General features: G+C 50.3%; 1 protein-coding gene across 1 annotated transcript in view; it reads left to right on the top strand.

Annotated features, from left to right (window-relative positions):
* The window catches only part of LOC137328124 (CD82 antigen-like), a 290,065-nt gene that overhangs the window by 181,373 nt on the left and 96,470 nt on the right, over window positions 1-12,222 (top strand). The window contains exon 2 of the mRNA XM_067994303.1: window positions 6,259-6,338. Coding sequence (XP_067850404.1) covers window positions 6,276-6,338 — 63 coding nt within the window. The 5' untranslated portion in view covers window positions 6,259-6,275. The remainder of the gene's footprint in view (window positions 1-6,258; window positions 6,339-12,222) is intronic.

Here is a 12,222-nt window from a genome sequence, read left to right as displayed (position 1 = left end):
TGTGATAGTCCAGGAGTGGGATATAGTCGGGAATGTCAGTCCGTGTCTGTGATACTCCAGGAGTCGGATATAGTCGGGAATGTCAGTCCCTGTCTGTGATATTCCAGGAGTGGGATATAGTCGGGAATGTCAGTCCGTGTCTGTGATACTCCAGGAGTGGGATATAGTCGGGAATGTCAGTCCATGTCTGTGATACTCCAGGAGTGGGGTATAGTCGGGAATGTCAGTCCGTGTCTGTGATACTCCAGGAGTGGGATATAGTCGGGAATGTCAGTCCGTGTCTGTGATACTCCAGGAGTGGGATATAGTCGGGAATGTCAGTCCCTGTCTGTGATATTCCAGGAGTGGGATATAGTCGGGAATGTCAGTCCGTGTCTGTGATACTCCAGGAGTGGGATATAGTCGGGAATGTCAGTCCCTGTCTGTGATATTCCAGGAGTGGGATATAGTCGGGAATGTCAGTCCGTGTCTGTGATACTCCAGGAGTGGGATATAGTCGGGAATGTCAGTCCATGTCTGTGATACTCCAGGAGTGGGATATAGTCAGGAATGTCAGTCCCTGTCTGTGGTATTCCAGGAGTGGGATATAGCCGGGAATGTCAGTCCGTGTCTGTGATATTCCAGGAGTGGGATATTGTCGGAAATGTCAGTCCCTGTCTGTGATATTCCAGGAGTGGGATATAGTTGGGAATGTCAGTCCGTGTCTGTGGTATTCCAGGAGTGGGATATAGCCGGGAATGTCAGTCCGTGTCTGTGATATTCCAGGAGTGGGATATTGTCGGAAATGTCAGTCCCTGTCTGTGATATTCCAGGAGTGGGATATAGTTGGGAATGTCAGTCCCTGTCTGTGGTATTCCAGGAGTGGGATATAGCCGGGAATGTCAGTCCGTGTCTGTGATATTCCAGGAGTGGGATATTGTCGGAAATGTCAGTCCCTGTCTGTGATATTCCAGGAGTGGGATATAGTTGGGAATGTCAGTCCGTGTCTGTGATATTCCAGAAGTGGGCTATAGAAGGGAATGTCAGTCCGTGTCTGTGATACTCCAGGAGTGGGATATAGTCGGGAAGGTCAGTCCGTGTCTGTGATATTCCAGGAGTGGGCTATAGAAGGGAATGTCAGTCCGTGTCTGTGATACTCCAGGAGTGGGGTCTAGTCGGGAATGTCAGTCCGTGTCTGTGATATTCCAGGAGTGGGCTATAGAAGGGAATGTCAGTCCGTGTCTGTGATACTCCAGGAGTGGGATATAGTCGGGAAGGTCAGTCCGTGTCTGTGATACTCCAGGAGTGGGATATAGTCGGGAATGTCAGTCCGTGTCTGTGATATTCCAGGAGTTAGATATAGTCGGGAATGTCAGTCCCTGTCTGTGATATTCCAGGAGCGGGATACAGTCGGGAATGTCAGTCCCTGTCTGTGGTATTCCAGGAGTGGGATATAGTCGGGAATGTCAGTCCGTGTCTGTGATACTCCAGGAGTGGGATATAGTCGGGAATGTCAGTCCGTGTCTGTGATACTCCAGGAGTGGGATATAGTCGGGAATGTCAGTCCGTGTCTGTGATATTCCAGGAGTGGGATATAGTCGGGAATGTCAGTCCGTGTCTGTGATATTCCAGGAGTGGGATATAGTCGGGAATATCAGTCCGTGTCTGTGATATTCCAGGAGTGGGATATAGTCGGGAATGTCAGTCCCTGTCTGTGATATTCCAGGAGTGGGATATAGTCGGGAATGTCAGTCCCTGTCTGTGATATTCCAGGAGTGGGATATAGTTGGGAATGTCAGTCCCTGTCTGTGATATTCCAGGAGTGGGATATAGTCGGGAATGTCAGTCCGTGTCTGTGATATTCCAGGAGTGGGGTATAGTCGGGAATGTCAGTCCGTGTCTGTGATATTCCAGGAGTGGGATATAGTCGGGAATGTCAGTCCGTGTCTGTGATATTCCAGGAGTGGGGTATAGTCGGGAATGTCAGTCCCTGTCTGTGATATTCCAGGAGTGGGATATAGTTGGGAATGTCAGTCCCTGTCTGTGATATTCCAGGAGTGGGATATAGTCGGGAATATCAGTCCGTGTCTGTGATATTCCAGGAGTGGGATATAGTCGGGAATGTCAGTCCCTGTCTGTGATATTCCAGGAGTGGGATATAGTCGGGAATGTCAGTCCCTGTCTGTGATATTCCAGGAGTGTGGTATAGTCGGGAATGTCAGTCCGTGTCTGTGATATTCCAGGAGTGGGATATAGTCGGGAATGTCAGTCCCTGTCTGTGATACTCCTGGAGTGGGATATTGTCGGGAATGTCAGTCCCTGTCTGTGATACTCCAGGAGTGGGATATTGTTGGGAATGTCAGTCCCTGTCTGTGATACTCCTGGAGTGGGATATTGTCGGGAATGTCAGTCCCTGTCTGTGATACTCCTGGAGTGGGATATTGTCGGGAATGTCAGTCCCTGTCTGTGATATTCCTGGAGTGGGATATTGTCGGGAATGTCAGTCCCTGTCTGTGATATTCCTGGAGTGGGATATTGTCGGGAATGTCAGTCCCTGTCTGCGATACTCCTGGAGTAGGATATTGTCGGGAATGTCAGTCCCTGTCTGTGATATTCCTGGAGTGGGATATAGTCGGGAATGTCAGTCCCTGTCTGTGATACTCCTGGAGTGGGATATAGTCGGGAATGTCAGTCCCTGTCTGTGATATTCCTGGAGTGGGATATTGTCGGGAATGTCAGTCCCTGTCTGTGATACTCCAGGAGTGGGATATTGTCGGGAATGTCAGTCCCTGTCTGTGATACTCCAGGAGTGGGGTGTTGTCGGGAATGTCAGTCCCTGTCTGTGATACTCCTGGAGTGGGGTATTGTCGGGAATGTCAGTCCCTGTCTGTGATACTCCAGGAGTGGGATATTGTTGGGAATGTCAGTCCCTGTCTGTGATACTCCAGGAGTGGGATATAGTCGGGAATGTCAGTCCCTGTCTGTGATACTCCAGGAGTGGGATATTGTTGGGAATGTCAGTCCCTGTCTGTGATACTCCTGGAGTGGGATATTGTCGGGAATGTCAGTCCCTGTCTGTGATACTCCTGGAGTGGGATATTGTCGGGAATGTCAGTCCCTGTCTGTGATATTCCTGGAGTGGGATATTGTCGGGAATGTCAGTCCCTGTCTGTGATATTCCTGGAGTGGGATATTGTCGGGAATGTCAGTCCCTGTCTGCGATACTCCTGGAGTAGGATATTGTCGGGAATGTCAGTCCCTGTCTGTGATATTCCTGGAGTGGGATATAGTCGGGAATGTCAGTCCCTGTCTGTGATACTCCTGGAGTGGGATATAGTCGGGAATGTCAGTCCCTGTCTGTGATATTCCTGGAGTGGGATATTGTCGGGAATGTCAGTCCCTGTCTGTGATACTCCAGGAGTGGGATATTGTCGGGAATGTCAGTCCCTGTCTGTGATACTCCAGGAGTGGGGTGTTGTCGGGAATGTCAGTCCGTGTCTGTGATACTCCAGGAGTGGGATATAGTCGGGAATGTCAGTCCGTGTCTGTGATATTCCTGGAGTGGGATATTGTCGGGAATGTCAGTCCGTGTCTGTGATATTCCAGGAGTGGGATATAGTCGGGAATGTCAGTCCGTGTCTGTGATACTCCAGGAGTGGGGTATTGTCGGGAATGTCAGTCCGTGTCTGTGATACTCCAGGAGTGGGATATAGTCGGGAATGTCAGTCCGTGTCTGTGATACTCCAGGAGTGGGGTATTGTCGGGAATGTCAGTCCCTGTCTGTGATATTCCTGGAGTGGGATATTGTCGGGAATGTCAGTCCGTGTCTGTGATATTCCAGGAGTGGGATATTGTCGGGAATGTCAGTCCCTGTCTGTGATATTCCTGGAGTGGGATATTGTCGGGAATGTCAGTCCGTGTCTGTGATATTCCAGGAGTGGGATATTGTCGGGAATGTCAGTCCCTGTCTGTGATATTCCTGGAGTGGGATATTGTCGGGAATGTCAGTCCGTGTCTGTGATACTCCAGGAGTGGGATATTGTCGGGAATGTCAGTCCCTGTCTGTGATATTCCTGGAGTGGGATATTGTCGGGAATGTCAGTCCGTGTCTGTGATATTCCAGGAGTGGGATATTGTCGGGAATGTCAGTCCCTGTCTGTGATATTCCTGGAGTGGGATATTGTCGGGAATGTCAGTCCGTGTCTGTGATATTCCAGGAGTGGGATATAGTCGGGAATGTCAGTCCCTGTCTGTGATATTCCTGGAGTGGGATATTGTCGGGAATGTCAGTCCGTGTCTGTGATACTCCTGGAGTGGGATATTGTCGGGAATGTCAGTCCGTGTCTGTGATATTCCAGGAGTGGGATATTGTCGGGAATTTCAGTCCCTGTCTGTGATACTCCTGGAGTGGGATATTGTCGGGAATGTCAGTCCCTGTCTGTGATACCTCGAGTTGAGAACGTTTTTGTGAACTCGATTGTGATTCGCTGATTTGGAGTTGTTGACCATCTCCTTTTACTGATGTCCCTGTGATATCAGTAACTGGGATCTTGCTGTGTACGACAGCTTTGTCTTTGGCTGCAGCGTCAGTGAAAGATGGGGACTGGGTAAAAGAGTCAGAGTGTGGAGGGTTTTGTTTTGTAAGTTTCGAGGGGACGAGGGTTGTCTTCATACCAACAGTTTCACTTGAGCCCCAGTGGTCACCAACACCAGAAAATGTCTGCTCACATCTGGTTGCGTGCCTGTAGTCACTGTCTGAGGTACAGGAGGTGTCACCTGATCACAGCGAGTCCTTCAGTGAAGGGAGCTAGCCGAGGGTCTGGGGGAGTCATACAGTTCACTGTGGCTAAATTCCAGCTGTGGTTTTTCACCAGTGCTGCTGTGTCTGGTTAATCAGCCTCCGGGGGGCCGCGTTCAGCAAACTGCTTCACGACCGAGGAAATTGTAACTGAAGTCCTTCATGCTGCCATCATGTCACATGCTGCTGCCGTGACTCCCCGACACTTTTTAGATGGGGTGGCCGTTTCTCTGTGACTTTATTTTTTGCCCGGTGACAGGGGAAGTAAGTGTCCAAACCAGCACTAAGTACAAGGAGACCGGCTACTCGGAATTGGACCCATTACTGGGCCTCGGCCCTTAGTATAATTGAGTGCAGGGAGACTGTGTACAGCCCAGTCCTGGGGGTAAAGGCCCGTCCCAGTCCCCCAGTCCTGGGAGTAAAGGCCCGTCCCAGTCCTGGGAGTAATGGCCCGTCCCTGTCCTGGGAGTAAAGGCCTGTCCCTGTCCTGGGAGTAAAGGCCTGTCCCAGTCCTGGGAGTAAAGGCCTGTCCCAATCCTGGGAGTGAAGGCCTGTCCCTGTCCTGGGAGTAAAGGCCTGTCCATGTCCTGGGAGTAAAGGCCTGTCCCTGTCCTGGGAGTAAAGGCCTGTCCCAGTCCTGGGAGTAAAGGCCTGTCCCAGTCCTGGGAGTAAAGGCCTGTCCTTGTCCTGGGAGTAAAGGCCTGTCCCAATCCTGGGAGTAAAGGCCTGTCCCAGTCCTGGGAGTAAAGGCCTGTCCCAGTCCTGGGAGTAAAGGCCTGTCCCAGTCCTGGGAGTAAAGGCCTGTCCTTGTCCTGGGAGTAAAGGCCTGTCCCAATCCTGGGAGTAAAGGCCTGTCCCTGTCCTGGGAGTAAAGGCCTGTCCCTGTCCTGGGAGTAAAGGCCTGTCCCAGTCCTGGGAGTAAAGGCCCGTCCCAGTCCTGGGAGTAAATGCCCGTCCCTGTCCTGGGAGTAAAGGCCTGTCCCAGTCCTGGGAGTAAAGGCCTCTCCCTGTCCTGGGAGTAAAGGCCCGTCCCAGTCCTGGGAGTAAAGGCCCGTCCCAGTCCTGGGAGTAAAGGCCTGTCCCTGTCCTGGGAGTAAAGGCCTGTCCCAGTCCTGGGAGTAAAGGCCTGTCCCAGTCCTGGGAGTAAAGGCCCGTCCCAGTCCTGGGAGTAAAGGCCTGTCCCTGTCCTGGGAGTAAAGGCCTGTCCCAATCCTGGGAGTAAAGGCCTGTCCCAGTCCTGGGAGTAAAGGCCTGTACCTACTCTTTTGCAGAAGGTAAAGGGTTGCCCCAATCATAAGATTAAGGACCTAACCCTTGCCGAGTCCAGTTGCTGCTGAAAGTAGTTCTGGATTTCGACCCTTCCACTGCCTGCCAGTGTGACGGAGTGTCATCAGATACTTTACATCTGATTGGAAACATTTGGAAGTGTGGGTGGAGATTGGTGCGATTCTGAACTAAGTTCTTCTTTCCTGTTCCCACAGGCCACAGACTGAGAAAAATGGGGAAAGGCTGCATTAAAGCCACCAAGTATTTCCTTTTCCTCTTCAATCTCCTCTTCTTTGTGAGTATAGTGTTTGATTCTCAGGCCTCTACCTGAACCTCTGGTAAATCAAGGCCACCTTTAAAGTTCATTGAATTATCAGAAAAAAAGAGTTTTCCAGGCTGCCTGCAGACTGTGATTCCATGGCATCTTTTGGTGAGATATCCTTCTCCTGAGGAAAATCACAACCGTCTCAGCTCCAGTTTATAAACTGCTGGCTATGTTGGCCTGGTGAGAGGGTGAGCAGAGGCTGCTGGATCTCAGTGCTTACTATGGCATATGTAAAGAAGGGATCCCGCAGTATTCCCACAGACTCCAGCTGATCCACAATCCATCCTGCTGGTATTCAGAGCCAATTTACATAGAATTACATAGAAATTACACCATAGCAAGAGGCCGCTTGGTCCAACCAGACCGTGTTGGTGCTTATCCTGCACACCAGCAGTATCCTAATCCCATATCTCTTTATTTCCCTTTACTTTATCCACCTATCTAACTTATTGTTAAATGTTGACCCGAGGGATGATTTTCCTCAATTTCGGGGGAGTCCCTGATGTCCTGGATGTCAAGAAGCATTCGGGGTAAGATAGTGTCTACTGGGAACTCAATACTACGGAAAGCTTAGAGGAGTTTACAAAGTGCAGGGGTGAAGTTAAAAAGGAAATTAGGAAAGCAAAGAGAGAGCATGAAAAAATATTAGCAAGTAAAATCAAAGAAAACCCCAAAATGTTTTATAAATACATTAAGAGCAAGAGGATAACTAAGGAAAGAGTAGGGCCCATTAGAGACCAAAAAGGTAACCTATGTGTGGAGGCGGAAGATGTGGGTATGGTTCTTAATGAATACTTTGGGTCTGTCTTCACAAAGGAGAGGGATGATACAGAGATTGAAGTTAAGGAGGAGGAGTGTGAAATATTGGATGGGATAAACATAGTGAGAGAGGAAGTTTTAAGGGGATTATCATCTTTGAAATCACCAGGTTCGGATGAAATGTATCCCAGGCTGTTAAAATAAGCCAGGGAGGAAATAACGGAGGCTTTAATAATCATTTTCCAATCCTCACTGGATACAGGCGTGGTGCCGGAGGATTGGAGGACTGCTAACTTTGTACCATTGTTTAAAAAGGGAGCGAGGGATAGACCGAGTAATTACAGGCCAGCCAGTCTAACCACGGTGGTGGGCAAATTATTGGAATCAATTCTGAGGGACAGGATAAACTGTCACTTAGAAAGGCACGGAGTAATCAAGGACAGTCAGCATGGATTTGTTAAGGGGTCGTGTCTGACTAACTTGATTGAATTTTTTGAGGAGGTGTGAAGGAGGGTCGATGAGGGTAGCACGTTTGATGTAGTCGACATGGATTTTAGCAAGGCTGTTGACAAGGTCCCACGTGGCAGACTGGTCAAAAAAGTAAAAGCCAATGGGATCCAAGGGAATGTGGCAAATTGGATCCAAAATTGGCTTAGTGGCAGGAAGCAAAGGGTAATGGTCGACGGGTGTTTTTTGCGACTGGAAGGCTGTTTCCAGTGGGGTGCCGCAGCGCTTGGTGCTGGGTCCTTTGCTTTTTGTGATATACATTAACGAGTTGGACTTAAACATAGGAGGCATGATTAAGAAATTTGCGGATGACACAAAGATAGGCCGTGTGGTTGATAATGAGGAGGAAAGCTGTAGACTGCAGGAAAATATCAATGGACTGGTCAGATGGGCAGAAAAGTGGCAAATGGAGTTCAATCCGGGGAAGTGTGAGATAATGCATTTGGGGAGAGCAAACAAGGCAAGGGAGTACACAATAAATGGGAGGATACTGAGAGGTGTAGAGGGAGTGAGGGACCTTGGAGTGTATGAGCACGGGTGCCTGAAGGTAGCAGGACAGGTAGATAAGGTGGTTAAAAAGGCATGTGGAATACTTTCCTTTATTAGCTGAGGAATAGAATATAAAAGCAGGAATATATAAAACACTGGTTAGGCCACAGCTTGAGTACTGTGCACAGTTCTGGTCACCACATTACAGGAAGGATGTGATTACACTCGAGAGGGTGCAGAGGGGATTTACAGGGATGTTGCCAGGACTGGAGAATTTTAGCTATGAGGAAAGATTAGACAGGCTGGGGTTGTTTTCCTTGGAACAGAGGAGGCCGAGGGGTGATTTGATTGAGGTGTATAAAATTATGAGGGGCCTAGATAGAGTGGATAGGAAGGACCTATTTCCCTTAGTAGAGAGGTCAATAACCAGGGGGCATAGATTTAAAGTAATTGGTAGAAGGATTAGAGGGGAGCTGAGGAAAGATTTTTTCCACCCAGAGGGTGGTGGGGGTCTGGAACTCACTGCCTGAGAGGGTGGTAGAGGCAGAAACCCTCAACTCATTTAAAAAGTACCTGGATGTGCACCTGAAGAGCCGTGACCTGCAGGGCTACGGACCAAATGCGGGAAAGTGGGATTAGGCTGGGTGGCTCGTTTCTCAGCCGGTGCGGACACGATGGGCCGAATGGCCTCCTCCTGTGCCGTAAACTTTCTATGATTCTATGATTACATGTGTAACCAGGGTCTCCCCATCACATCTGTTGAAGCAGGAGTAACCCAAACAAATCACCCCCTGCCTTCAGTCACTAACTCTGGTCGATCATTCCACAGTCTCAGAACTCTCTGTGTAAATAGATTTCTACTGCTCTCTCTCCTAAATCATTCACATTTAATCTTATATCTATGTCCCATCGTTCTAGACCCCTCAATCACTCGAAACAGCCTGTCTTTATCCACTCTGTCCCATCCCGTCATGATTGTAATTCATTGTATTAAATCACCCCTAATGTCCACTGTTGGAATAGAAACAGTCTCAATTTTACGTCTTTCTTCATTTTTGTATTCCCACATACCCAGCAACTCAGTGAGTCTGCACTGTGCCCTCTCCAGTGGGTCGATGTCCTGCCTATGGTTTGAAGCCCAATGTGTGGAGCTCTGTCTCCCTTTTTGAAAATGGATATGATATTGGCTATTCTCCAGTCCTCCAGCACAGATCGCTCTCGGTCAAACCCTGAGACCTATTCTCCAGTCCTCCAGCACAGATCGCTCTCGGTCAAACCCTGAGACCTATTCTCCAGTCCTCCAGCACAGATCCACTCTCAGTCAAACCCTGAGACCTATTCTCCAGTCCTCCAGCACACATCGCTCTCAGTCAAACCCTGAGACCTATTCTCCAGTCCTCCAGCACAGATCGCTCTCGGTCAAACCCTGAGACCTATTCTCCAGTCCTCCAGCACAGATCGCTCTCGGTCAAACCCTGAGACCTATTCTCCAGTCCTCCAGCACACACCCACTCTCAGTCAAACCCTGAGACCTATTCTCCAGTCCTCCAGCACAGATCCACTCTCAGTCAAACCCTGAGACCGATTCTCCAGTCCTCCAGCACAGATCCACTCTCAGTCAAACCCTGAGACCTATTCCCCAGTCCTCCAGCACAGATCCACTCTCAGTCAAACCCTGAGACCTATTCTCCAGTCCTCCAGCACAGATCCACTCTCAGTCAAACCCTGAGACCTATTCTCCAGTCCTCCAGCACAGATCCACTCTCAGTCAAACCCTGAGACCTATTCTCCAGTCCTCCAGCACACACCCACTCTCGGTCAAACCCTGAGACCTATTCTCCAGTCCTCCAGCACAGATCGCTCTCGGTCAAACCCTGAGACCTATTCTCCAGTCCTCCAGCACACACCCACTCTCAGTCAAACCCTGAGACCTATTCTCCAGTCCTCCAGCACAGATCCACTCTCAGTCAAACCCTGAGACCTATTCTCCAGTCCTCCAGCACACACCCACTCTCAGTCAAACCCTGAGACCTATTCTCCAGTCCTCCAGCACAGATCCACTCTCAGTCAAACCCTGAGACCTATTCTCCAGTCCTCCAGCACACACCCACTCTCGGTCAAACCCTGAGACCTATTCTCCAGTCCTCCAGCACAGATCGCTCTCGGTCAAACCCTGAGACCTATTCTCCAGTCCTCCAGCACAGACCCACTCTCAGTCAAACCCTGAGACCTATTCCCCAGGACCTCCAGCACAGATCCACTCTCAGTCAAACCCTGAGACCTATTCCCCAGTCCTCCAGCACACACCCACTCTCAGTCAAACCCTGAGACCTATTCTCCAGTCCTCCAGCACAGATCCACTCTCAGTCAAACCCTGAGACCTATTCTCCAGTCCTCCAGCACACACCCACTCTCAGTCAAACCCTGAGACCTATTCTCCAGTCCTCCAGCACAGATCCACTCTCAGTGAAACCCTGAGACCTATTCTCCAGTCCTCCAGCACACACCCACTCTCAGTCAAACCCTGAGACCTATTCTCCAGTCCTCCAGCACAGATCCACTCTCAGTCAAACCCTGAGACCTATTCTCCAGTCCTCCAGCACACACCCACTCTCGGTCAAACCCTGAGACCTATTCTCCAGTCCTCCAGCACACACCCACTCTCAGTCAAACCCTGAGACCTATTCTCCAGTCCTCCAGCACAGATCGCTCTCGGTCAAACCCTGAGACCTATTCTCCAGTCCTCCAGCACAGACCCACTCTCAGTCAAACCCTGAGACCTATTCTCCAGTCCTCCAGCACACACCCACTCTCAGTCAAACCCTGAGACCTATTCTCCAGTCCTCCAGCACAGATCCACTCTCAGTCAAACCCTGAGACCTATTCTCCAGTCCTCCAGCACACACCCACTCTCAGTCAAACCCTGAGACCTATTCTCCAGTCCTCCAGCACAGACCCACTCTCAGTCAAACCCTGAGACCTATTCTCCAGTCCTCCAGCACAGACCCACTCTCAGTCAAACCCTGAGACCTATTCTCCAGTCCTCCAGCACACACCCACTCTCAGTCAAACCCTGAGACCTATTCTCCAGTCCTCCAGCACACACCCACTCTCGGTCAAACCCTGAGACCTATTCTCCAGTCCTCCAGCACAGATCCACTCTCAGTCAAACCCTGAGACCTATTCTCCAGTCCTCCAGCACACACCCACTCTCGGTCAAACCCTGAGACCTATTCTCCAGTCCTCCAGCACACATCGCTCTCAGTCAAACCCTGAGACCTATTCTCCAGTCCTCCAGCACACACCCACTCTCAGTCAAACCCTGAGACCTATTCTCCAGTCCTCCAGCACAGATCCACTCTCAGTCAAACCCTGAGACCTATTCTCCAGTCCTCCAGCACAGATCCACTCTCAGTCAAACCCTGAGACCTATTCTCCAGTCCTCCAGCACACACCCACTCTCAGTCAAACCCTGAGACCTATTCTCCAGTCCTCCAGCACACACCCACTCTCGGTCAAACCCTGAGACCTATTCTCCAGTCCTCCAGCACAGACCCACTCTCAGTCAAACCCTGAGACCTATTCTCCAGTCCTCCAGCACACACCCACTCTCAGTCAAACCCTGAGACCTATTCCCCAGTCCTCCAGCACACACCCACTCTCAGTCAAACCCTGAGACCTATTCTCCAGTCCTCCAGCACAGATCCACTCTCAGTCAAACCCTGAGACCTATTCTCCAGTCCTCCAGCACACACCCACTCTCGGTCAAACCCTGAGACCTATTCCCCAGTCCTCCAGCACAGATCGCTCTCAGTCAAACCCTGAGACCTATTCTCCAGTCCTCCAGCACACACCCACTCTCAGTCAAACCCTGAGACCTATTCTCCAGTCCTCCAGCACAGATCCACTCTCAGTCAAACCCTGAGACCTATTCTCCAGTCCTCCAGCACAGATCCACTCTCAGTCAAACCCTGAGACCTATTCTCCAGTCCTCCAGCACAGATCCACTCTCAGTCAAACCCTGAGACCTATTCTCCAGTCCTCCAGCACACACCCACTCTCAGTCAAACCCTGAGACCTATTCTCCAGTCCTCCAGCA

Source organism: Heptranchias perlo, chromosome 12, assembly GCF_035084215.1.
Source record: "Heptranchias perlo isolate sHepPer1 chromosome 12, sHepPer1.hap1, whole genome shotgun sequence".
Taxonomy (NCBI): domain Eukaryota; kingdom Metazoa; phylum Chordata; class Chondrichthyes; order Hexanchiformes; family Hexanchidae; genus Heptranchias; species Heptranchias perlo.
Note: the sequence above shows the minus strand (reverse complement) of the source record. Positions and strands in the feature narration are given on the sequence as shown.